This window comes from Martes martes (genome assembly GCF_963455335.1).
Source record: "Martes martes genome assembly, chromosome: 5".
Classification (NCBI taxonomy): Eukaryota; Metazoa; Chordata; class Mammalia; order Carnivora; family Mustelidae; genus Martes; species Martes martes.
Genome location: NC_137892.1, coordinates 157,677,072 through 157,700,963, shown reverse-complemented (window position 1 = coordinate 157,700,963; position 23,892 = coordinate 157,677,072). Strand labels below are relative to the sequence as shown.

Sequence of the window (23,892 nt, the reverse complement as noted above, 5' to 3'; positions counted from 1 at the left end):
GGCAGAGAGGCAGGCGGGGAGAGAGGGGGAGGCAGGCTCCCCGCTGAGCAGAGAGTTCGATAGAGGGCTCGATCTCAGGACCCTGGGATCATGACCCAAACTGAAGGCAGAGGCTTTAACCCTACTGACTGAGCCACCCAGGCACCCCTAGTTTTCTGTCTTGATGAATGAGTTAATTGAAAGTTAATCTAAATTATTCATAATGTTCCTAAATGATGAAAGTATTGACAGCAAAATAATAAATTCCCCACTTTTGTCATATTATGTGTATAATGATTTTATTTGGTGATAAAAACAGTAAGAACAACCTCCTCAATCTTTTTCATTTCTGAAAGAACAGGTGATTGGCATGGCCAGTCAGAAGAGATGTCACAGGAGAGCTTGTCCCCAGTGACTTCCTGGGCTTTGGTTGTGCCTTAATCAAATACTTGCATTCTTTAGAGTTTGTGGGGGTTTTTCTTGTTTGTTTTTAATGAAGATATATTATATCCAAATGTGATCTTTTTATTAATGACATAAAATGATGGAAATAAATTGAAAATACTGAACGTCAGGATTATAGTTCTTTTTACATAGATAGCTATATATCTCATTTATCAGCCTTTCTGTTTTCAGTATTTGCTGGCCGTTGGTTAATGTCGTTTTGGACGGGGACTGCCAAAATTCATGAGCTCTACACAGCTGCCTGTGGTCTCTATGTTTGCTGGCTCACCATAAGGGCAGTGACGGTGCTGGTGGCATGGATGCCACAGGGACGCAGAGTGATCTTCCAGAAGGTTAAAGAGTGGTCCCTCATGGTAGGTTTTTCTAATGAAGAACTGGTCGTCTTTGACAGGACTAGTGGAAATTTTCTTTTTTTTTTTAATCATTTCTTTAAATCTTTTCTCTTTCGTTTCTTCATTATGCTGGTAGTGTCAAGAGAATTGATTTTTTTGAGTTAGAAGGAATATTACTTTAAGACGATAGTAGCTTTCTGGTTAATTCTGAGAATCATGGTCAGATGTAGTCAGTGTCCAAAGAAAATTGTCCTGTTAAGTGATCCAGTTAGACCTGTAAGTAAGTAGTGCAATTAGAAAAGTTGTTTTGGAAATTTTTAAGGAATAAGATATTCTGTAGAATTTAAAATCAATTTAAGTGGAAATTTCCTTTTAAGATTTTTTTTCTAAAATTTGATTTTTTGGTTTATTTGAATATGTAAAATCTTGACTTCAGGATTAAGTTTTGCATGTTTTTCATATAAATGGGATTCCTTTAATTTCACGTTCTTTTACTAATTCAAGAATGTCTTGGCTAATGTGAACGTGTAGTAAGTAATGGAAATTATTATTCAGTAAAGTACTTAGTTGCACGAAGGTGGGGAAAAATGTCAGTGTGGGATCATTGTCCAGGTATTGTGACTTACTGATTGATTATGATGTTGGATAGTTCACTGCTTATGCCACTCCTTTTATGTAACTCCTTTTGTATCTGAATTTAGATTTTCATTTCACTGAAAGGTTAATATTAGTGTTGAAAGAAAAACATGAGATTTATTGCATACTATGAACAGAGGGCTTTAATTGCTATTTAATTCCACAAGATAATGGGACATGTAACTATATTTAAAATACAGAAACCAGCTAATACCAGTTTTCCTTTGATATTCTTCTTTATCTGTAGTATGCCATATAAAAAATCAAGTACTGTGTCTTCACCCTCATCATCTTAGTCTCTTGCTGAAACAGACCTATGCACCTCGGCACATCAGAGCCACTCTAAAGAATCCTTTCTTCACCAGGATTCTGTAGTGACGCTTTCATAGTTGCTCTTTTTTTCTCTTTGTTTTGACTTTATTTTTATTTTGTGTTGCTTTGTTCAAATTCTAGAGCTCTGGCTCTAGCCATGTGGCTAATGGCTACCATAACACAGATACAGGACATTTCTGTCATCATAGTGAGTTCTGTTGGACCATAGAGGGTTCTGGAGGGAGCCAGTTGGATCAAACTGATTAATTACCTTCACTGGGATTATGCACAGCCTTCCTATACCAGTCCACCTCAGGGGTCATCACAAATTGGAATGGGAGCTTGGGATAATCGGTAGCTCTTCTTGGACAAATAAAAGCCTGCCCCTGAGAATGAGATTGAGAAAAACAGCACAGCCACCTGATTAACATATGTAATCAAGTGAATTTTGTAGAGTTTTATGGCAAAGATGCATAGTAATTTCATGCTTCTGTTATAGCTTGAGCTTGTATATATTCAAATTTCATTTAATGGTGTAACGTAAAATGTATGTGAGGTAGTAATATATTTGTTCTGCTAGGCATCGGGTTAAAGAAGAAAAATAAATTACCAAATGGAATAAAGAGTTTAGCTAAAAGTCAGAAAGACTCCCTAGTGACATGGCCTCATTTCCCAATAGATCATGAAGACTTTGATAGTTGCTGTGCTGCTGGCGGGGCTTGTCCCGCTCCTGCTGGGGCTCCTGTTTGAACTGGTTATTGTTGCTCCCCTGAGGGTTCCCTTGGATCAGACTCCTCTTTTTTACCCGTGGCAGGTAAGTGCATGACTTTTGCTCATGATTTTTCTTTGTGGACTTGGAATCAGAAAAATCTGTGGGTTTTTTTTGTTTTTTGGGTTTTTTTGTTTTTTTTTTTTAATGATTATAGGTGGTTTGTGTAGAAAAACTTAATTTTTTCTATTATAGGAACCTTTATAAAATCGATTAAGTAATGCATTTTAATCTATTGACTTCAAAATATGCAGGCCATATAATTCCTTTAAAAGGTCTTTATAGGTTAAAATGTCACTGTTGATTTAGGCTTCACCTGATATTTAAAGATAAAGACTAACATGCATTGATCTTTCCACTTTGAGAGCTCTTGCTTCTTTTAGGTTTCAGACGTTAAGTAGTAACTTAGAGTTTTTAAATAATTAGAGCGTGTTTTCCTCAGAGTAACAGACTTATTAAAAAGAGCATTCTGACGGAACCTATGTAGATCACAACAAAGATCGCAAAGCTAGTAGGGAAGAAAAATACTACTTTTCTATAGTATTTAGAGCCGGAAATTAGCATCACAGACTTCAGGTTCTTAAGAGATCCTAGGGGGAAGAGCTAGGCACCGACTTCAGTCATTCAGAGGCTTTTCAGCCTTGTTTCTTCCTCACATACATGATAGTGGATTTGCTAGAAGTGAACATTATGTGGGGTGTATTTCCCTTCCTCTACTCTCCAGATGAAGAGCCTCCACAAAAACTTCATTTAACAGCACATATTTACGTTAGTGCTCGAATGTGTGCGACAACCCTGTCTTCTGTAACTCCCTCAGACGGAAATGAGGCCAGTGCAGGTACTTCCTGTCCGCCTCACAGGCTGGTGGCTGCTCTGTGACTGGGGCAAGCACAGGTTGTCGTGGCATCATGTGGGAGAGGTGTTTATCCTGGTTTGGGGAGCTGGGATTTGGTTCTCCGTAGGAGACAGTGTCTCGGACAACCTGGTAGAGTACAGAGGAGTGGGTAAGAAAGGAAGACGATATTCCAGGAAGGAGCGAGGGGGCCCACCATGCAGTGAGACAGGGCGTATGTGTGGAGCTGCCTCAAACCCCTGTGTTGTCTGGATCAGACTCGGGGAGGAAAGTGGGAAATAAAGGGAGGTAATGAAGCCCAGGTGATGTCTTCATGTAAGAGCCGTATCGCAGTAAAGTCAGGTAGCATCAGGGGTTGAAGGAAAGCTGTTTTTTTACAGAATAAGGCCAGCTGACAAAAGAAAATCACTACTTTGCAGTAGTTAACAAAATAAATGATTCCAGCAAGGATGGCTGATCAGTGGATACGGAACCCATCAGGGGAAAGTTGATGGGTCTTCAGTTACTATTGCTGTCTAGCAAGTTACGTCACGACTGTGTGGCTTAAAACAGCCGTTTATCATGTCCAAAGCGTCTGCAGGCTAGAAATCAAGACAGGCCATATTGACTTGTCTCTGCTTCATGTTACCTGGGGCCTTAGCTGCGAACACTCAGTAGCCCAGTGGTGATTTGAGAGCCGCGCCAGGAATCCTTCGGAAGCATCATCGCTCACCTGTATTGTTGACATTGGTTGTTGGTTTTCCCCCAGCTGGGCTGTTAGCTGTAGCTCCTGGATGTACCTGGCCTTCCTCACAGCTTGGTAGTGTCAGGGTGTTGGGATTCTTACACTGCACTTGAGAGAAATGAATGCCCCAGCTAACAAGGTAGGAGCTGTGCCACCTTTTATGACCTCATTTCAGAATTCCCACAGTATTGCTTTTTACTGCATTCTGTTGGCTACAAGCAAGGCACAGTGGTTGGCCCAGATTCAGGGGAAGGGGCTGTACCAACCACTTGATGGGAGAAGAATTTGCAGGCATGTTTCAACACCACTACAGTGCAGAAGTAGTTAGTAGTTATTTGAATGGTGGCACAGTGTCATCTTACAGGTTACTTGATATCCCAAAGGAAAACATAACTTTACTATATGGAAGGAGGTTAGTCAGATGCTGCCTTAACCCAGTGATCACTGCCCATGCAGCAGATAGGTACTGTTTGCATCTCGGTGTTACGCAGTGTGCCGCACCGAAAAAGAACAGGTAGCCCCCGATACCCAGGAGCTGGCCTGGCATCATCAGCTGGGCCTTGGTGTTCTGTCTGGCAGGAACAATTTCACAGCACATTGGCATCACATAAGACCACTGTGTGACCGTGATGGAGCCAGACAGAAGCAAGACTCTTTCATAATCATGTCTGAACACAGGCAAAACATGAGCATTGTCCAAAGCACAAAAATGAGAAAACAACCCCCCATCATTGGCTGCTGCTTCATTCCCAGCTACTGTTTTAGCCTCAGTCAGTCCCTGCTTCTGGATAGATATAATAAGAGACCGAGTATCGATTACCTCACTTTCTAAAGGATTGGACGTAGAGCAAAGCCCTGCTTCCATAAATTTCTCTCTCATCACCTCAAGCAAACTGAACTGCTATAAGAAGCTCTCTCCCCGTCTTCCTGAGCACCCCAACTTTCCCACACTGTGTGTTCTTCCTCACTGCAGTGGGTAGTGACTGCAGCTGGCATGGTTCCCTCTGTGTCCTTGGTGGTCTTGACAGTACCCAACGTGGAAACTGTCAGACTGTCAAACCCAAACTGGAAGCTGTCCAGTTTGAAGAATATTTTTGTACTATGACCTAGCAGTTTCACTTTTTCAAATCTGCTGCAAAGGAACATTTACATGTGTGCAGGAAGCACAGCCAAGGCTGTTCTCACCGTGTCATTTTTTTTTTATATTGTCCAAAATTATAAGCAACCCAGATGTCCATCCACAGAGAATGACTAAAGAAAGGTGATACATTTTTACTTTGGCCCTTAGTGCAGCAGTTAAAAGGAGTGCAGTGGAGCCGTGTGTTTTGCTGTAGGTAGCTCTCAGACATGTTCTTAAGTAGGAGAAATATTCCAGTTGTAGATGGATATGGCAGCATGGTATCCTTAAAATTCTGGATAAAACTCTAACATTTGAAAGAACAGTTTGCTTTTACTCCATTCCTGACTCTTAGTTACTTGCCTTCCCTGTGTCAAGCAGTTGTAGAATTACAGAGACTAGACTCTCGGAATTCTAGCAGAGTAACTAGTGTTGTGTGTCCTATCCTGTCAGGAAGGACTGGATATATCAGTGGATCTAGAAAGAGCTTAAACCTGAGCAGACTGTGGACTTCCTCAGGTGAGCATGAACCTCACCGGGGTTTATTCTAGACTCCCAAAGGCCAAAGGAAGGCTGAATATGTGGGTCGAATCTTCCCTACCTGGGAGCCTGGGACAGTACAGAAGCCGTAGAGAGGCTCTCACCATGTTCTCTGCAGGGGACTGGCACCTGCTCTCCCAAAGGTCTAAAGGGCTCAGAGGTCCTTTTGCAGCCCTTTAAGTTATACTTGGTCTGACCTGAGCCTCATTGAACCTCATAGAAAAACAGCAAATGCTTTATCTAGGGGGCTGCTCAGCAGCGACAGAAAGGCCAGGCAGAGCAATCAGACCACGTCCCATGTGGCATGGAGCTGCTCCCCGAGCCATGAGTGTCCGGGTGGAAGAATGAGAAAGCAGGCGATCAAGGGGGGTATGTGTTCGTGTGCACACGGTGGCAGTAAAACAGTGAAACTGTGATGCTGTATAGTATGGGTCTTCAGACATTCAGTAGCTGAATTGAAGATGTGGGTAGTCACCACTGAAGTTCAGATTGGGCTCCTGGGGGACCACTGCCGAGCACAGAGCAAAACCGAACAAGTAGGACGTTACAGGAAAGGGTAAGGGTCTTGGAGAATACATCCAGGGGATTTAACATCCCCTAATAAGAGCTCCAGAGTGCAGAAATGAGGCAGCATGGAATGAAATAGAAAAATTCGACTGAATTGAAAGTCCTGATTCTGTAGGTTAAAGGACTTATCAGATTTGGTGAAGTGGACATTGAGATGAAACTGATAAGAAAAACACATGTTTGAGCATATCTTGGTAAGATTTCTGAATTCTAAAGGTAAAGAGAAGTCAGACTTCAGAAAAGAAGATCATACTGGTAATGGACTTTTTTCTGTAGCATCACAAGCCATCTAGCAGAAGAGCATCTATAGACCATCGAGAGGAAAGGGACAAAAACCAAACTTCCTATACCCAGGCAAAATGTCATTCAGCCATTAGTATGTAGAGTGAAGAGCGTTTTTAGGATGTGCAGGAATTCTGAGCATGCGTCACCTTTGACCCTGTTTGAAGAAGATGCTCAGAATACTGACCCGCCAGATCAGTAGATCAGAACATTAGCCTCAAGATGGCGGACAGCAAAAAGGAAAAACAGTATGAGCAAAATCCGTATAAAAACGATACTACATCTTTTCTATGGGATGTATATGTGTAGATACAGGTACATGCTTAGGGGGGAAATGTGGAGGGTACATACCACTATTAGTAGTGATCATTTCTGGGGAGGAATCAGGATTTAGGCTGGTGGTAGTCACAGAGGACTCCAGCCTTCGCAAAAGAATTTGGTTTTATATAAGAATAGATCGAGGCATGCCTGGGTGGCTCAGTCGATTAAGCGCCTGCCTTCAGCTCAGGTCATGATCCCGCGGTCTTGGGATCAAGACCCGCTTTGGGCTCCCTGCTCAGCGGGAAGCCTGCTTTCTCCCTCTGTCACTCCTCCTGCTTGTGTTCCGTCTCCTGCTGTCTCTCTCTCTGTCAAATAAATAAACAAAATCTTAAAAAAAAAAAAAAAAGAATATATCTAAATATTACATGTTATCTTTTAAAAAAATATATTCAGGGGCACCTTGGTGGCCCAGTCATTAAGTGGCCCAGGGTCCTGCATGTCAAAATCAGGGATTGAGCTCCGCATTGGGCTATCTGCTCAGCAGAGAGCCTGCTTCTCCTTCTCCCTCTGCCTGCTGCTTCCCCTACTTGTGCATGCTCTCTCTGTCAAATAAATACAACCTTTAAAAAATTAATTAATTAAATTAAAAAACAAAAAACAAAAAAACAGACGCCAGGCTATGCAGGACTTCGTGTGCCATGCTGAGGACTTTGGGATTGTAAGCAGGGAATTGTCCTCGTGTGGTCTGATTTGTGCTTTAAGACGCCACATTGGGGGTGGGGGTAGAGGTGGCGATCGCGCTGGCTGCCTGGTGGAGCTCTGGCGTGGGCAGGCGGGAGGCACAGTGGGGAGCCTGGTGTGGCCATGGAGGTTCTAGTAACAGTTCAGCAGTACTAGAGTTAGAAGCTCTCTGTGAGCCTTTGGGGTAGTTTCTTTAGGCCAAACATGGCTCCACAGGCTTCTTCTGACACAATTAGCTTGGCTAAAACCAACACGGCAGTCCAGAATGGTTGACGAAATAAAAATAATGGCGCTGTGTTATTTATTTGCCTGTCGAGGTTTCCATTAATGTTGACAGAAGTTTCTGAAAGATACTAGAATTTGTTTTGTTGGAAACACTGAAATTGAGCTTTGGGGGGAGGGCGTGTAATTTCCCTGGATTTTCTAGTATATGTTAGTCTTCTGTAAAATTGTTACTGATCCCGCAGAACTGCTGTTTTGAAGTGAAATATGCAAGAAAATTGTATAACCTCTATACTGGGTTTATTGCTGAAAACGAAAATCTGTTAAATGGTTTTTATTTCCCAGGGTGCCTGGGTAACTCTGTCAGTTAAGTGGCAGACTCTTGATTTCAGCTCAGGTCACCATCTCAGGGTGCTGGGTTCGAGCCCCACAGAGTATCACAATATCAGGCTCCCTTCTCAGTGGGGAGTCTGCTTGTTTCCCTCCCCCACCACCTCTCCCCCTCTGCCCCTCCCCCTGCCCTCTCTCTTGCTCTCAAATAAATAAATAAATCTTAAATGGTTTTATTTCCCTAGGACTGGGCCCTTGGAGTCCTGCACGCCAAAATCATTGCAGCTATAACGCTGATGGGTCCGCAGTGGTGGTTGAAAACAGTAATAGAGCAGGTGAGCAGAGTCGGCTTTCGGGAGAGCCTGGGAGTGGCGGAGGGTTGTGCTTGGCCTTTGGGGGTGCTTATGTTCCATATTTCCACCTTCCTGAGTTTCCTGCACATTTTCTCTAAGAAGCACATATAATATTTTTTTTATTTTTTAAGAAGACAGTTTGCTGTTTATTGCCATGAATTTTCATCAACCACTCTTTTAAAATGTCCCTTATCTGAAGTTTGACCAGTGGCTTAAAGTACCTAAAACCCTGTCGAAAGTAAGGCAAAAATTAGCACATGTGGTTTCTTTTCAGGGCAGGAGTTGCGATGTAGACCAGGTACTCAGTTTTCTCAGTGTGTAGTCGAGTGAAGAGGTCACCGCCCAAAACTGCAAGTGGACGGCAGGGGAGCCTGGGGGGCACAGTCGGCTGAGCATCCCGCTCGGTTTCGTCTCAGTCGTGACCTCAGTGTTGAGAGACCAAGTCCTGTGTCCACCTCCACACTCAGCGCGGAGTCTCCTTGAGATTCTCTCTCCTTCTCCTCTGCCCTCTTGTGCGTGCACACACCCTCTCCCTCTCAAATGAAGAAGTAAAATAAGTAAAAATAAGTAAAGGGCAGAAAAAAATAGATGGAAAAAGCAGAGCTGATACTGTATACCTGAAACTGATACAACACTATGTTGTTGACTAGAATTAAAATAAAAATTTAAAAAGTATGTATCCCAGAGCCTTAAAAAATAGTAAAAATAAAAAAATAAAAACACCGATATTAAAAAAAAAAAAGCAGCGCTGTTTGGGAATACTCTAGCTGCATAGCACCTAAGACTGTTGTATTATGGACCTGTCAGACAACTTGATCATTATGGTGATAACCTTGGAAAAAAAGTAGGTGGTGCTTCTGCACTCTGATAATAAGGCTGGAAAGTATGATAATTCACTTCAGGAAGATTTCTGTCTAAAATAACTAACATAACAGATCTTGGTATGTATTACTTCAAATTTTAATTGCCTAGAAAATATATTTGTGGACAATCCTCTTATCTTCAGGTTAGTGCCAAATGAATTAGGTGTTGCAGTTCTGTAGCAGTAAAGGTACACTTCCTTTTGATGTATAGAAAATAAAGACAGTAGTTCTCAGCTCAGTATGCACAAGAAATTGTCCAAAAAATTCCAGACCCAGAGATTTCTGGAGATAGGGTGAGCCAGGGAGTTGCTGTATGTTTACATGCATCTCTCCACTTTGGGGTCTCCAGGTGAGACTCTGACCCTTGCAAAGGAGATAGAATAAAGGTTTAATCACAGTTGGAGGCTGTGAAACATTGTTGATCTTTGTAATATTTTGCTCTCTGATGCCTTCTGAATGCTCTGGCCCATTCCTGAGGGATTGGGTTGAGTTGCAGGGTACTGTGACTGTGTCCAGGAGAAGTTCAAGTGCTGAGGAGAAAACAGGAACAGTACTCTTCTGTTTTGTCCCCCTCTGCATACTATCTTTATTTTCCGTTGTTCCCAGAGTTTCCCCACTTCCATTTGTTCTTTACTCTGAAGTGCTGTTCGTTAGAACTTTCTGGATAAGATGATGAAAATATTGTAGAAATTCTTGGAAGTAAAAAAAAAAAGTTCACTGTAGAATTCTTTCACAAATCAAAAATATCTTTGATTTGTCAAAATTTCATTTATACAGGCTTTTCAGAAATATGTTTCCGATAAAATGAATGAATTTTTCAGATAAAATGAATGAATAATACAGATCACTCTTACACAAGATATGCGTGCAGTTGTTTCAGATTATGTGGTCTTCGTCAGTCGTTATTGGATATGCTTGGTATTGTATGGTGCAGGGTTGTGTAGTTAGGATTCTAGATTGGAGTCTTATTTCATCCCTTAGCAGAGTTAACTACAAAGTCTAAGGAAGTAAATGCATTTCTGTAAAAACTTGTGAGCACTGTACTTACGTCTGTGTTCAAAATATGTCTTGAGTTCGGGGAAAATAACCAGCAGATTAAACTTGCTGTGCCTTGAATTCAGTAGAGATTGCTCTGTTAATTGGAGGAATGTGTCCTGTATCCTTGTTCTGATTTTCTTCCTCGTGTTTCAGGTTTATGCAAATGGCATCCGGAACATTGACCTTCACTATATCATTCGTAAACTGGCAGCGCCCGTGATCTCTGTGCTCTTGCTTTCCCTGTGTGTACCTTACGTCATAGCATCTGGCGTCGTTCCTTTACTAGGTAGGTAATGCTGGCTGGGGAGCTCGAGAGAGCACCTTTATGAACACCATTGTATTATTGTCACTTCCGGTATCATAGGCTGTCTGGCTCCATCTGATTGATTTGTAAATATAAATCTAGCTAAAACAGTGATTTCGGAAGGCTGTTTTTCTTAGACTTGATAACTTAGGGCAAGATTTAGAGAATCATAAAGCTCTTTGGTATCGTTTTTTTCTCTAGGCAGGTGAGGTGGTATTAACATTTACGCTGTCCCCAAAATAGGAACAGATTTCCTTCGGGTTGTCTCCTGACTAGAAGTGCTGTGGTCCCATACTTGTAAAATCAAGGGAAAATGTTATTATATTTAATTTTCAGAATGTTCTTTATCATAAAAGGAGAAGCAAAGAGGAGATGGTATTTAGCGATACCTCAGCAACTAGATATTATCAGTTGTGTGCGGAAGAGTCCTCACAGGACCTTAAACACAGCATGGGTTGTGAGTGAGAAGCACAGAGCTTCCCTCTCCAGATCTTTCTCTTCTGAGTTCCCTCTCTCAGTGACTAGTGTTATCATCCAACAGTCTGCACGAGTCCGAAACCTTGTAGGTCATCTGTGTCACCTCAGTCTCTGCCTTCCCTACTCAGGTGGTCCCGGGGTCCCACTGACCCAGCCTCCAGAACCCATTCTTGAAGCCGGCACCTTCCCCAGGGCTCTCACCTTAACCGTAGTGGCCTCCTATCTGGTTTCCCTAATTGGAAGCCACCAGCACTAATTCACTCTCCACAATGACCTTTCTCTTGAATGGGTCCCACTGTTCCTCTTCAGTGAACATCCTCTCATGGGTTCCCGCGTGGCCTTGAAGGCACCGTCCTGCTCCTCGGCGTGTTCACGAGGCCCCTCTGGCTGCGAGCGCCGCGCTGCGGCCTCGCTCTGGCCTCGCTCTGTTCACCCAACGAGCTGCTGTTGCGGTTGGGCCCCACCAGCCCCTTTTTCCTAGGAGAGGAACGTGCTTTCGTTTCACTGTCCTTCCACAGACGCCTGAGTTTGTCTTTTTTGGTTTTACAGGTGTTACCGCAGAAATGCAAAACTTGGTCCACCGGCGAATTTATCCATTTTTACTGATGGTTGTGGTGCTGATGGGGATCTTGTCCTTCCAGGTCCGCCAGTTCAAGCGCCTTTATGAACACATTAAAAATGACAAGTAAGTCTGGACTTCATTCATCTAGCTTAAGATGTCTCATGTATTACTTTTTATTTCTAATGTGATAAATCATAGTTGGGAAGAGTGCTCAGATTCTGGATATATTTTGAGGTAGAATTAACAGGATTCGCTAACAGATCGGGTGTAGGATGTGAAAGGGAATGTTATCTAGGACTCAGTTGGGCCAAGCAGCTGGCAGTACAGAGTTGTCATTGTCGTTTATGGAGATGAAGACTGGGAGAAACTAGGAAGGTTGAGGAAGACTTTTTAAATGCCTGTTCCAAATAGTTTTTAGTCTGCTTCCAAATGTTTTGGTCTGACAATCTATTAAATAGTTGTGGCTAAAAATAAGAAGGCTGCATGAGGACTCAGCCTGCCTCAGTCCTGCCTGCAGCCAGGGGCCCCTGGGGCGCTCTGGCCATCGCTGAGGGAGGCTGTGAGGCCCCTGCAGAAGCATCGCGGGGCCTCTCCTTGGGGGATGGGATGCTCTGTGACCTGACCTTGGTGAGAGACACTTTCCAGGGATAACAGTCCTCTGGCCTTCCGTGTCCTGACAGGAAGCTGAATCCTTTTCTGCTTTCATGGTGTCCAGCAGGGAAAGGAGGTTTGTAACTCTCCATCCAGGTTTGCCGGGAGAAGTGTACACGTGCTGTTTCGTGTCACCTGTTAACAACAGCTCCATTTTTTTGTGAGCTTGTCCCAGTTTAGACAGCACATTCTGTGGTCACTTTCTTTACTCTGAAGATTCTTGAGAGTTTTTAAGAATGAGATTGAGGGTGTTAAGGTTTTTCCAAAGCATTTACTGGCAGTGAAAATACAAGTACACTTAGGCGGTCAGGGTATAAAATTCTGTCCACCACAAAAGAATAGGAGGGGTGTAGGTGATGAATGTCAGTTTGTGTCACTTCCCTTATTTAAGCTGACAAGTGAGTTCTGCGGGCAGAAAGCAAACAAGACACAGCCTCGGCTTCTGATGCTTCTTCAGGGCTTGTCCCTTGCCCTGCTCGGCTGTCCCCATGTCCTTTCCCACCATCCTCCCAACCTTTCTTATTATTTTCTGCAGCCCAGTGTACTGTTTTCTCTCTCCCCATTTGTTCCTTCATGTAGAAAACTTGAAGTTTAGCCTCGCTGGAGGCCATATTGTGGGGTGTGCGTGGGGCCGGCTGGGGCAAGAGAGGGTGCTGGGCATCAGGGAAAGTGGGGGATGGGCTCAGAGTCTCCTTTTTCTGCCACTGAGTTACTTTTTGGTCTTGGGCAAGTTAATTTATACCACGTCTCTCGTACCAATGGATATTGCTTATTCGTTGCCATCACGCTAACCCCATTCTTTACATGACTTGGTATGTTTCGTGATGATGTGTGTGTCAGGTAGAGCCATGTGTGTTACGTTAGTGTCTGTTCAGTTGTCATTGTTTAAAACATACGTAATATCCACACAGTTTAAAACTCCACTGGTTGGTTGGGGAGCAGTGTGGAAAGGAGTAGTTAACTTCTGGAGAAGAATTGGTAAGACAGAAAAAGTATTAAACACTAGGATCATGGATGAAGCAGCAGTAGGATTAGCGAAATGTTTTAAAAAGTGACACGTTAAGCTACTTGGCATAAACTGCAAAAAGATCTCATTAGACTCGTTTTTGCTGGCAGGAAAGTGGGATGTGACAGTCAAGGTGGGAAAAGTAATGGTGAAGAGTGAAAGTTACTACCCCGAGTCTTTAGCACATGCCAGGTCTTTGTGGCCATGGTTTTTGTATGCTTCCTGCTTCTTCCAGTGAGCACGGGACATGGTACTGTTGTTCTTACTTTATTGATGAGTAAACTAGGTCTCAGAGACCCAGCTCCAGGCCACCCTGTTGCAGGCTGGCTGCACTCGCGCGCTCTTGCACACTGGCTGAGGACTAATGGGGCACTCTGGAGTCTGCAGTGCTGACCCCAGACGGGCACCTGTTACCCCAGCCTCCTGGAGCTCATTGACACTGTCGGCTTGGTCACCCACTGTCCTTCAAGGGTCAGGCTGCAGGTCGTTCCCATTTAGTGAGGCACACCACTGCTTCTCCGCAGTTGCCGCTGTCGTCCTGGGGGCGTGGCGTCTTGTCATTTCAGCCATGGTCACTCTGTCTCTAGTTCTGCAGCCCTGCACCTCCTGTCCTGTCCTCCCTTGCATCCCAGCACGTGAGTTAAGTTCTGGTGCCATAGCCTCCCGCCTTCCGTCCCTTGCGTACGCTCTCCTCTCCGCCATCTCCCCTCTGACCTCATTGAAAACTTTGCCCTTTGATTTCTCCTTTTCTCTAGAGCTAGAGCTTTTCTGGTTTGCTTGCCTCCCTACCCAGCTTTCCGAAGGTCATATTTCTAGTCTGTTTCTTCAGATCTGTCCACTGAGCTGTTTTATAAAATGTCTGTAACAGGTAACTCCCCTGAACAAGCTTACTGTGCCTTACCTCCAAGTGTGCTAGTTTGCGAGAAGCCCCTAACGTACGGACCCGAGCCTGTGTCCAGTGCCCAGCTTCCGAAACCTTCCAACGTTTGCTGTTCTCCTGCTTTTCCCACCGGCCGACGCCTCACTGTGAGGTGCCTGTCGGCGCACCGTCCGCCAGGCGTTCATTCGAGAGCCCTCTTCCACGCAGCTGGCCACGGAAGGGTTTTAAGTGAGAGTGATCTGATTTGCATTTAAACACTGGCTGGTCTTAGGAAGGATGTTTAAATATGTAAGATCATATAAGAGAGTAACCATCCTGTTTTTACAACCTAGATACCTTGTGGGCCAACGCCTCGTGAATTATGAACGGAAATCTGGCAAACAAGGCACATCTCCGCCACCTCCACAGTCGTCCCAAGAATAAAGTGGTTGTCTCAACTACCTTGACCTTCCCCTTGCCTTTACGTGTCCTTTTTTGTGGACTTCTCTCTTTGGAGATTTTTCCCAGTGATCTCTCAGCATTGTTTTTAAGTTAACTGTATTTGACTTGCGTTCTCGGATTCAGAGCGGCAGCGCAAGGCCCTGCTGCCCTTCCTGCATCTTCCGACATCATAGCTGTCTGAGATCTGTACATGTGTAAATAGAAGTTCCTGGATACCCTAAAACCTTGGATTAAACAGAATGTGCATTGTACATCTTTAAACAAAATGTATATTAATTTATTAAATCTAGTTGTCACTTTATTTTGGACCTGCTGTGATCTTGACAGGAAACGTGCCACAGAGCCGTAGTGCAGAGGCAAGACATTTTCATGACGTCTCTTGGAGCGCAGTGTCGTGGTGTTCCTAGCAGTTCTTATTAAGTAAACTGTACATTCTGTCTTTCTTGGCTGTTCAGACCTTACCAAGAACTTGAAAGGAAACAAGTAGAAATCAGCAGTGGAGTGTCTGTGGTAAGAGAACATGAACTCTGCTTCACTGTCAATCGTTTTTTGGAAGTTATTTTGTATAACACCAAAGCTGTTGTACATTTTCTACTGCCTGATTTTTTTTCATGTGTCTGTGTTTATAATATTGTATAGTATCTTGTGCTAGGTAAGGAAATTATTTTTAATTTTGATAATTTAATATTCCTAGTGATCAGCATTAGGGGGTTGGGTTTTTGTGCTTGTTAGGGGCATGTCTATATTTAGAGAAAAAGAGTCCACGAGAACATTTTCATTAGTTCCCTCCAACCCCCCTTTTCCATGCACAGCTGTCTTCTTTTCCTTTTTGGAAGCAGTGGCCAAAAGTCATGCAGGATCACAAGTCTTATAAAATAATATCACCAACAATGCATCATACTGGAATTAGAACACACTGAGATGTTTCTTCAATGTAGATGTGGTTTGTGGCCTTCAACCAGCAGCATTAGAGAAGACTGGTTAGAACACTTGGTCCTGCTGGTTAGTGCACCGTTGGGGGAGGGTGAGGAAGTATGTTTTTCCTCGTTTTCCGTGAGTACATCCCAAAGTTTCTAGAACTTTGTGTTTACAGACTAGAACTATAAATAAAACCAACTTGATTTTGCTTATCCAGAATTAAGCTGGCTTGAGTTGGCCTTTTAACATAGGAGTAAAGAATGTCTTTCATTGGGTATGTGCTATAAAATCTCAGAAAACTGGACACTTACAAATCTGGTTTCCCCTTATAACCAAAGCTTCAAGTAAGCAGTTTAGAGAAATGGAACAGTTGGGCAATGACCCAAGTATTTAATGGGAATGGTATATTGTAAGGATGGTGTTTGCTTTTGAATGATAACCAAAAGTTCTCAGAGTAAATGGATAGCATAGGTCTTCAGGAACTCTTAAAGAGTTTCCATATAGTATTAAAATGTCTATCGACTCTAATCTGAAGATTTTTTAAATCTTGAAGTCAGCTAAGCATAAGCTACCAAAAAAGCAAACGTGATCTGGTTGTTTTACATTTCAACAGTTTTTCCTGAAGTGGTGATTACTTTACTTTAAAAAACATCAGTATCAAAAAAAAAAAAGAAAGCTTGACATAGGGTTCAGTGTTACGCTTTTTGGCACTTTGTAGCAGTCCTTTCTCTTGTATTTGAAATAAGGTCTTTGCTAGCCCTACCTTTACTTAGAAATTTAGTCCTACTTTAAAAAATTAGGAGCATTTTAAAATGTAATGCCACCTGTTGTGGTGTATGTCTATATAAATTGTTCTCTTTGGGAGAAAAATATTATCAATTGGGCATATAACTTGATTATATTAATTTAGTTTCTTTTTTAATTTTTCAGAGAATTTGTAGATCTTGATATAAAGTCATTGAAACATTTATCTGTTTTACTGGGGGGAGATCTAGGCCGATACCATAAGGATTAAAAATTGTTATGCTACAGAATTTTAAATGAATCTTACCAGATATTTTATAAAAAAAAGAAAAAAAAAAAGAAAAAACACCAAACCAAACTTACATATATGAATGTGTATGAATGGCGAAAAGTTGCCCTCCATTTCACTGGTGATAACTTTATCTTGTTGTACTTAAGGATTTCCTCTTGGTTGTCAGTTGTGCTCTGTCCTTTTTTTGATCAGATGAATACTTCCATAAGGAAAGCATTTGCTGGCATGATATTTACATGGGTGGCATCAGGATTTTATTATTAACCAGCAGTTTTACAAACATTTTAAACCTCTAGTTCAGAAATGGCTAGTATTGCTGCCCTTCTTCCTGTAGTGTTGTTGTTGTTGTTTTTTTTTAATAATAGCATAGTTTTGCTTCATTTTACATTGGGCTAAAACAGTTTTTAAGGAAGTTAATTAGGAAAGACCTTTCTGCTTTATTTTTAACTGTTTATAAATTGGAGACAAATCAACATTTGGGAGTTAGTTCCACATGACCAGTTATCAAATGGTCATAGTATGAAGTGTACATTTGTTCCTTATTAGCAAATTATGTTTGATTTTTAAACTATTAATACTAATAGTTGAGCCGAAAACTGAAGAAAAATGCCAGTGTGATGTTTATGTATAGCTAGCCTTAAAAAGTTCCATGTTTTAGGGGATTTTTTTTTCCCTGTTAGTTTGCTGGAGAAACAGTGGAAATTGGACATCTCAATTCCAGATGTAAACAAAAAGCAGTTTTTATTTCAACATCTAATGTAGCTGTTATTACTGTGGATTCTTGTCTGTATTTTTTCTTTCTCTTATTCAGGTGATAGAGAATAACTTCCTTAAATGATCTGGTCTTAGAGATGTCATTTCTGTATCGGCAAATGCTATTATTAAAGTGCAACTCTTAAATTGAGGTTGAATTTATGACTTTGTAAAACAGAGTGGACATTTCTCCACTGTATTGTGAGCAGCCCCCACCCCCGTACACACACACGTGCGCACACAAGAGTGAAGCACGAGTCTAAGAACACTGGCACTTTTTTCACCTTCACAAGTTAGCTCCTATTGTCACTTTCAGGATTGAGTATTTTAAGTTCTCTCCTTACTGTGATTTTAATTGTAAAATTAAATGATTATGTTTAAAAGACTCCTTTAGATTGTTGCCTGCTCAGTTCCCATGGAGAAGAGACAAAAGTAAAATGTCTTACCACCAAAGTATTATTAAAAACCTTGTGTGTGGAGGTCCTCTGACTCCCTCAGTTGGGCTGTCTGTATCTCATTAATTTACCCTTGGGCCCCCCCTTTCCCTCTCACCCTCCTAACTGCCCTGTGTCATTTTTAAAAAGCAGCCATTTTGAGTAAGGGTTTCATTCAAGTCTCCAGCAATACGCTCGGCATGAATACAACGAAGTTAGGACAGTGTATGTCGGTTTTCATTCCCATCTGTTTTGTATGAGTGCCTCGTTCTGTCATGAGAGTAGAGTTAGTACCGTAAATGGAAATGTAGTGACTGTAAGGCCTAGGAATGACTGTCTTCGAGGATAAATAGAACACTTAGTTATTTGGGACTTAAGTTTTCTATTAAAGCAAACACCTTAGATACCCAGACCAATTTTATGTGTATAATATATTCTAAAATGCTCCCTTTTTTATGTGGTTGTTTGTTGCCTTCTAAGTCAAGAGAACAAAATTGAATAAAGTGAATGTTAGTTGTAGCCTAGATTTTTGGTTTGTTTTTGCTTTGTTGCAAGATTGCTTCAGAATTACAGAAATGTGCATTATTAATCAGCATATATAGATGATCTAGGTCTTTTTTAATATAATAGTTACATGAGAAAAAGAACTAAGTTACCTGTGATTGTAGTTCCTCTGTTCTGTTCTGAGTTTTAAAGTATATTTGCAGAGAACACATCCCTTCCGCCTTGTCCCCTCACCGTACCAGTAGACCGTCATCACTAGGAAGAGTGAAGGCCCTCTTCCCAGCTGCTGGCAAGATGCTACCCATTTCCGCACCTGCCTACAAGATCCATGTGCCAAAGCTTCACCGGGTTTTTTCTTACAAGTGGATACTTGTAATGGAGGAAGACCAATCAAGTCCATTTTATGTAGTTGATCATGAATCTCAGAGAAAAACGAAAGTATTGCATCAGGCTTTTTTTTCTTCTGTGTGCCCCATGTGAACAGATCCTTTCGTTTCTAGGTTCAAAACTATTTCTTTTTAATCAAGTGCATTTGTATTTTCAGTGCAACAGTGGTAGGTGAAATGCTATTTGAACCACAGGGCATCTATAATTTGTGAATTTGAAGTTTCACAGCAAGGGAAATGGCATGGTGAATCTCAGAAAGTGGCCAGTAATTACCCCTCACACCCCGCAGTGTATATCCGCTCTTGTTGCAAACAGAACACTGAAAGCACGAGTGGGTTAAGGGTCTGAGCGAGCTGACCTCTCCCCTCCTCTTCCCACAGTGTTCTGGTTTGGGGGTCTGCTTTCTTTCCCACACTTTTCTGAGCACTGTAGTTGAATCGAGGTACGGTGTCTGCCTTCAAGGAACCCCTTAGAGTGGAAAAGGCCAGAAAAACAAGCAGAAGGTTCTAGTCCAGGTATGACTAGAATGTCCTGAGGAATGCAGAGCCGGGTCCCCCTGGACACTCTGTACTGTGCCCTGCCACGCCTAGGCCCCCCTCCAGCCTCCTGTGGTGTACGTCACTCTGCGACAGCCAGGAGCCTGGGGAGAGGAGGTGCTCTTTCCAGTACTTTATACAGTTCAATCTTCTTTTTGAAATTTCTCTTTTTACATGAGTAGTAGTACTGTGTCTGTCTCTGTGCTGTTCAGTAACTCTTTCAGGCCAAGAAGCTTCACAATGCCGGGAACCCCGTGCAGTCACTCCTCTGTTCCTTGCGCAGTTGTAGCAGTTTCCTGGCGGGTTTACAGACCCACAGAACCGGTGGAGTGGCACAGAGTCCGGAAGTAGACCCCCGTGTACGCGGACGGTTGATGCTTGACAAAGGTGTGGAAGTCGAACACGGGTGCTGGAGTAATTGGACATCCACATGCAAAATTAAAAACTGATCCATATCTCAGTATATGCAAAAATTAACTCAAAATGGATTGTATTCCTAAGCAAGAAACCTCCAGCCAAATAACTTCTGGAAGCAAAAGGGGAAAATGTTCAGCCTTGGGTAAGGCAAAGATTTAGATTAGATATGGGCAAAAGCACAGTCCATAGGAGAACAACTTGATAAGTTGGACGTGACCAAGATTGCAAGTGTCTGCTCTGTGATACATGCTGTTTAGGGAACAGCAACCACAAACTAGCTGTGGACTGGCAGGAATTACTCGCAAAACATTTCAGATAATAGACATGCATTCAGAATAGACATGTCTCAAAACTCAGTAGTTATAAGAAGATCCATTTGCCCATTTTTTAAAAATTGGCAAAATATTTAAGCACTTCATTAAAGAGGTTATACAGATGGCAAATAGGCACATGAGAAGCTAGCTGTTAACATAATCAGCCGCTAGGAAGATACAAATTAAAACCACAAGTTACCACCACCTATCTGTTAGAATGACTAAAATTAAAAATACTGTTCTGTGTGTTGGTGAGGATGTGAGGAATTGGAACTCTTACCCTCTCCTGGAGGGAAAGTGAAGTGGTATGAACTACTTTGGGAAATAGCTGGGCAGTTTTGAAATCATTACAGTGAGTCCTTAGCACTCCTAGTTACTGACCAAGCAAGAAGTCAGTCCATACGATGACTCATACATGAATGTTCCTTATAGCTTTATTTGTAATAGCTCAAGGCTGGGAACAGTCCACACGCCCGTCGGCAGGTGAATAAACAAATGATCATGCAATGGGATACTGCTCAGCAATAGTAAAAATAAATAAATAAATAACTTGATACACGCAGCATGGACAAGTCTCAGTGCTAAGGGAAAGCAGACCTACCAATCGGTGGGAAGGGGCTCGGAAGGATTTCAAAGGGGCATAAAGACATGGATTGATGTATTCGTTCATCTCGATGTGCTTTTGGTTTGACATGCATACATATGTTAAATTGTACATTTTAAAGTTGTGCAATTCGTTGCATGTTAATTACATCCCAGTTTCAAAAAGTACCAGTGTATTACATGTTCTTTAAGGGATCATTTCATACTTTATCTTTCTTCGGAGTGCCCCCTTCTCTCTCACTTTTGGCTGATGAGTTCATTTCTGTCTCACCAAGAAGACAAAGCCTTCAGAACAAGTCTTCACAGGTTCACGTCGTCGTATTTGCTCTTACCTGCACCTGTGCCCACGCGCTCACCAGGCTGTGCAGGCCGCACGCATCGCCTCCAGCGAGCACGCTCTGTATGCACACTGCCCCCGGGCCCATGTGCGATCCCTGGGTCCCCCACCCTGTGCAGGCTCACTAGGTCACAGTACTCAGCTGCCCCGAAGCACTACTCTGCCCTTCTCCCTCTCCCTCATAGTGGTGTTGGGTCGTTCGCATTTCAGATGTTGCGTCATTTGAGAAAATCACCCCACTAATTCCTTCAACTGTTCCATTTCACATTCCTTTCCAACAAAGCCCTTCAAACAGTTCTATGTACTCACTCTTTCCCATTTTTCCTCTCCTTTTCCAGGCCTGCTACAATCAGGTGTTTGCTCCACTGTCCTCTGGAACTGCTCCTGTAAAAGTCACAAATTGGCCACGACTAATTGACGTGGTTCCTTAGCTCTCACCTGAAATGGGTGGTTCCTCTCTTCAGTGAAACCATTTTCCTGGTTGTCAATACACAGCGTTCCCCTCATTTCCTTCCTGTCGTGTCTGGATTCTCCTTTCCAGACTCCGTCGCTGACCCTCCTATCCTGTCAGCCCAGCTCAGCGGGGACCTCTGTTCTACCGACACCCATTAACTCGGTGATCTCACTCACTCTCATGGTCTTACAGGCCATCTGTATGCTGATCACTCACATATGTACTTACTCTAGGCATGTCTGCGCACCTGTCTGTGTAGACTCTTCCAGACATCTCAGACTTAGCAGGCCCAAAACAACTCATGATGCTCTTACCCCAAATCTATTTTCTCAAACGTCCCCATTTCAGTTGGTAAGCAATTGGATGGATTCAAATTGCTAGATTAAAAATGTCGGTAATACCTTTGGCATTTGTTTTTCTCCCACACTTCCCACAAAATTGGACAGCAAGTCTTAAATGAATCGGATTCTGGCTATGTTGCACCCTCTACTGCTACCTTCCTGGTGCAAAGCACCATCGTCTCTCTCCTGTCCAGGCCACTGGCAGTTTCTCCTGAGCTCCCGGCCTCTGCCTACGCTCTCTTGTCTTTATTCCAGTTATTTTCAACACGGGATCCAGAGTGATCATGTTCGGATCTAAGATCACATTAGTCTTCTACTCAGAGAGCTAACCATCACACTCAAGAGTCCCAAGTTCACAGTCACCTTACTGTGCTCCAGGCAAGCCTCCTTGCTTCCAGAACAGGTCAAACCTCAGGGCCTTTGCACTTGCTGCGCCTTAATGTTCTTCACCTAGGCTCTTCATTTTGTACTGAATTGTCATTCTTAGGCTTATCTAAAATTGCAGGAACTGGGGTATTCCTGACTCTTCTGCTGTGTCTTATTTCTCATGTGTTTTAAGATATCATGGTTTTCCTGTCCTACTTATATTTGTATCTCTTCCCCCACTTAAATGTAAGCTTCAGAGATTTTTTTTTTTTAACTATTTGGGGATTACTACTATATTTCAGAGCAGTTCTTGGGACATATTTAATATTCAAGACTGTTGAATAAATAAATGGATGAATCAGAATCAAAATAATGTATATATGGTTAAAATAAAACCTGGAAGTCATGTGCCATTCTCCAGAAGTAACCACTGTCAGGAGTTTAATGTTTGCTTCCAGAATGTGCTATATGGGTAAACATACATTCACAGACTCTGCTCTGTGGGGTGCTTTTTTTTGCTTTATATTTCATGAACGTCTTCTTATGTCAATACTTAAGTAGCTACCTCATTTATAAAATTCTGGCTGAATTCTGTTGTGTGGATAAGATTATGATTTAAGTTTTCTGGAAGAATTAGTTTACCCATTTTACTCTGTGCTTTAGTAAACATTTTTGTCCACATTATATATACTCAGGCTAGTATTTCTGTAGCATAGATCTGTTGGTTGCTAAGTCATCAAAATACAGTGCCAAATGGTCCCCAAAATGTACTAATTAATACTCTTCTCTCATCAGTGTATGAGATTCCTTGTTTTCCCATTTTGTATCAGCATTAAATAGTGACTGCTTTCAGTTTTTGCTAGTGCTGTTAATTTGGAAATGCTGTTAATTTGGAGTCATGGTTGGGGGTGATGACTCTGGGGAGGAGGAAGGGCTTGTCCTTGACTCCTCCTGGCAGTAGCTCGTTCTAGTTCTCCATCCTCTGGCTGGAGGTGAGCAGGGGAAGGCGGGCTTCAGGGCTTCATTCATTCAGAGTGGGTTCGAGGGTAGCCACAGCCATGATCGACACTTCGTATGCTGCCCTGGTCAGGACTCACCAGAACCGAGCAGTTCTACCATTCGACCCAAAGCTATTGTATCAGAAGACGCGGCTTACGTCCTTCAAGACCCAGTCAGGCTCAACCATTCTGTCTTACTTCGGAGAACAAGTGAAGCAGAATCTTCCTTGAGCTGAAAATCGCCCACGGTCCGAACTCTTCAGTGGCTCTTACATCGGAAGAACGGGCGGGCACTGAGAACACCGGTGAAGGTCTGGGCACCGGGACGGTTTGCTTCACCGGCAGGGGCTCGTGCAGGACGAGCGAGGCCGCGGACGGAGGAGGGCCAGGTTCCTTCTTGGGGAGGGAGGGGGCTCGTGCCACCTGCACCCACCGGCCCCCATGATTATAACGGCTTCCTACCGGGGACGACCGAGTCACTTCGTCCTTAAGCTTAACGTAGCCAGAGCAAGGGAAAGCGGGGGGGGGAGGGGTCCTTTGTGAGTTCTTCCCTCACAGTTGGCAGCGGGAAATCGATCAAAAGGTCCTTTTCTAAGTGAAACGTTCAGCTCCTGCAGCCCTTTACTACCAGGTAATGGCGGGACAAAAAGGCGCGGGGCGGAGGGCGGGAGCCACACTGGGCAAGCGCATTGCCTCCCAGGCCCGTGCGGGCGATAGCCGGGCCTCGGCTCGGGGCGGGTGCGCCTGCGCGGAGCCAAGGGGCGGGGCCCTCAGGCGTCCCGGTTGCCT

General features: G+C 43.1%; 1 protein-coding gene across 1 annotated transcript in view; it reads left to right on the top strand.

Annotated features, from left to right (window-relative positions):
• The window catches only part of MARCHF6 (membrane associated ring-CH-type finger 6), an 81,838-nt gene extending 66,832 nt beyond the window's left edge, over window positions 1–15,006 (top strand). The window contains exons 21-26 of the mRNA XM_080803856.1: window positions 616–797; window positions 2,404–2,538; window positions 8,376–8,465; window positions 10,538–10,670; window positions 11,715–11,850; window positions 14,597–15,006. Of these exons, the coding sequence (XP_080659982.1) occupies window positions 616–797; window positions 2,404–2,538; window positions 8,376–8,465; window positions 10,538–10,670; window positions 11,715–11,850; window positions 14,597–14,687 (767 nt within the window). The 3' untranslated portion in view covers window positions 14,688–15,006. The remainder of the gene's footprint in view (window positions 1–615; window positions 798–2,403; window positions 2,539–8,375; window positions 8,466–10,537; window positions 10,671–11,714; window positions 11,851–14,596) is intronic.
• The last annotated feature ends 8,886 nt before the right edge of the window (window positions 15,007–23,892 follow it).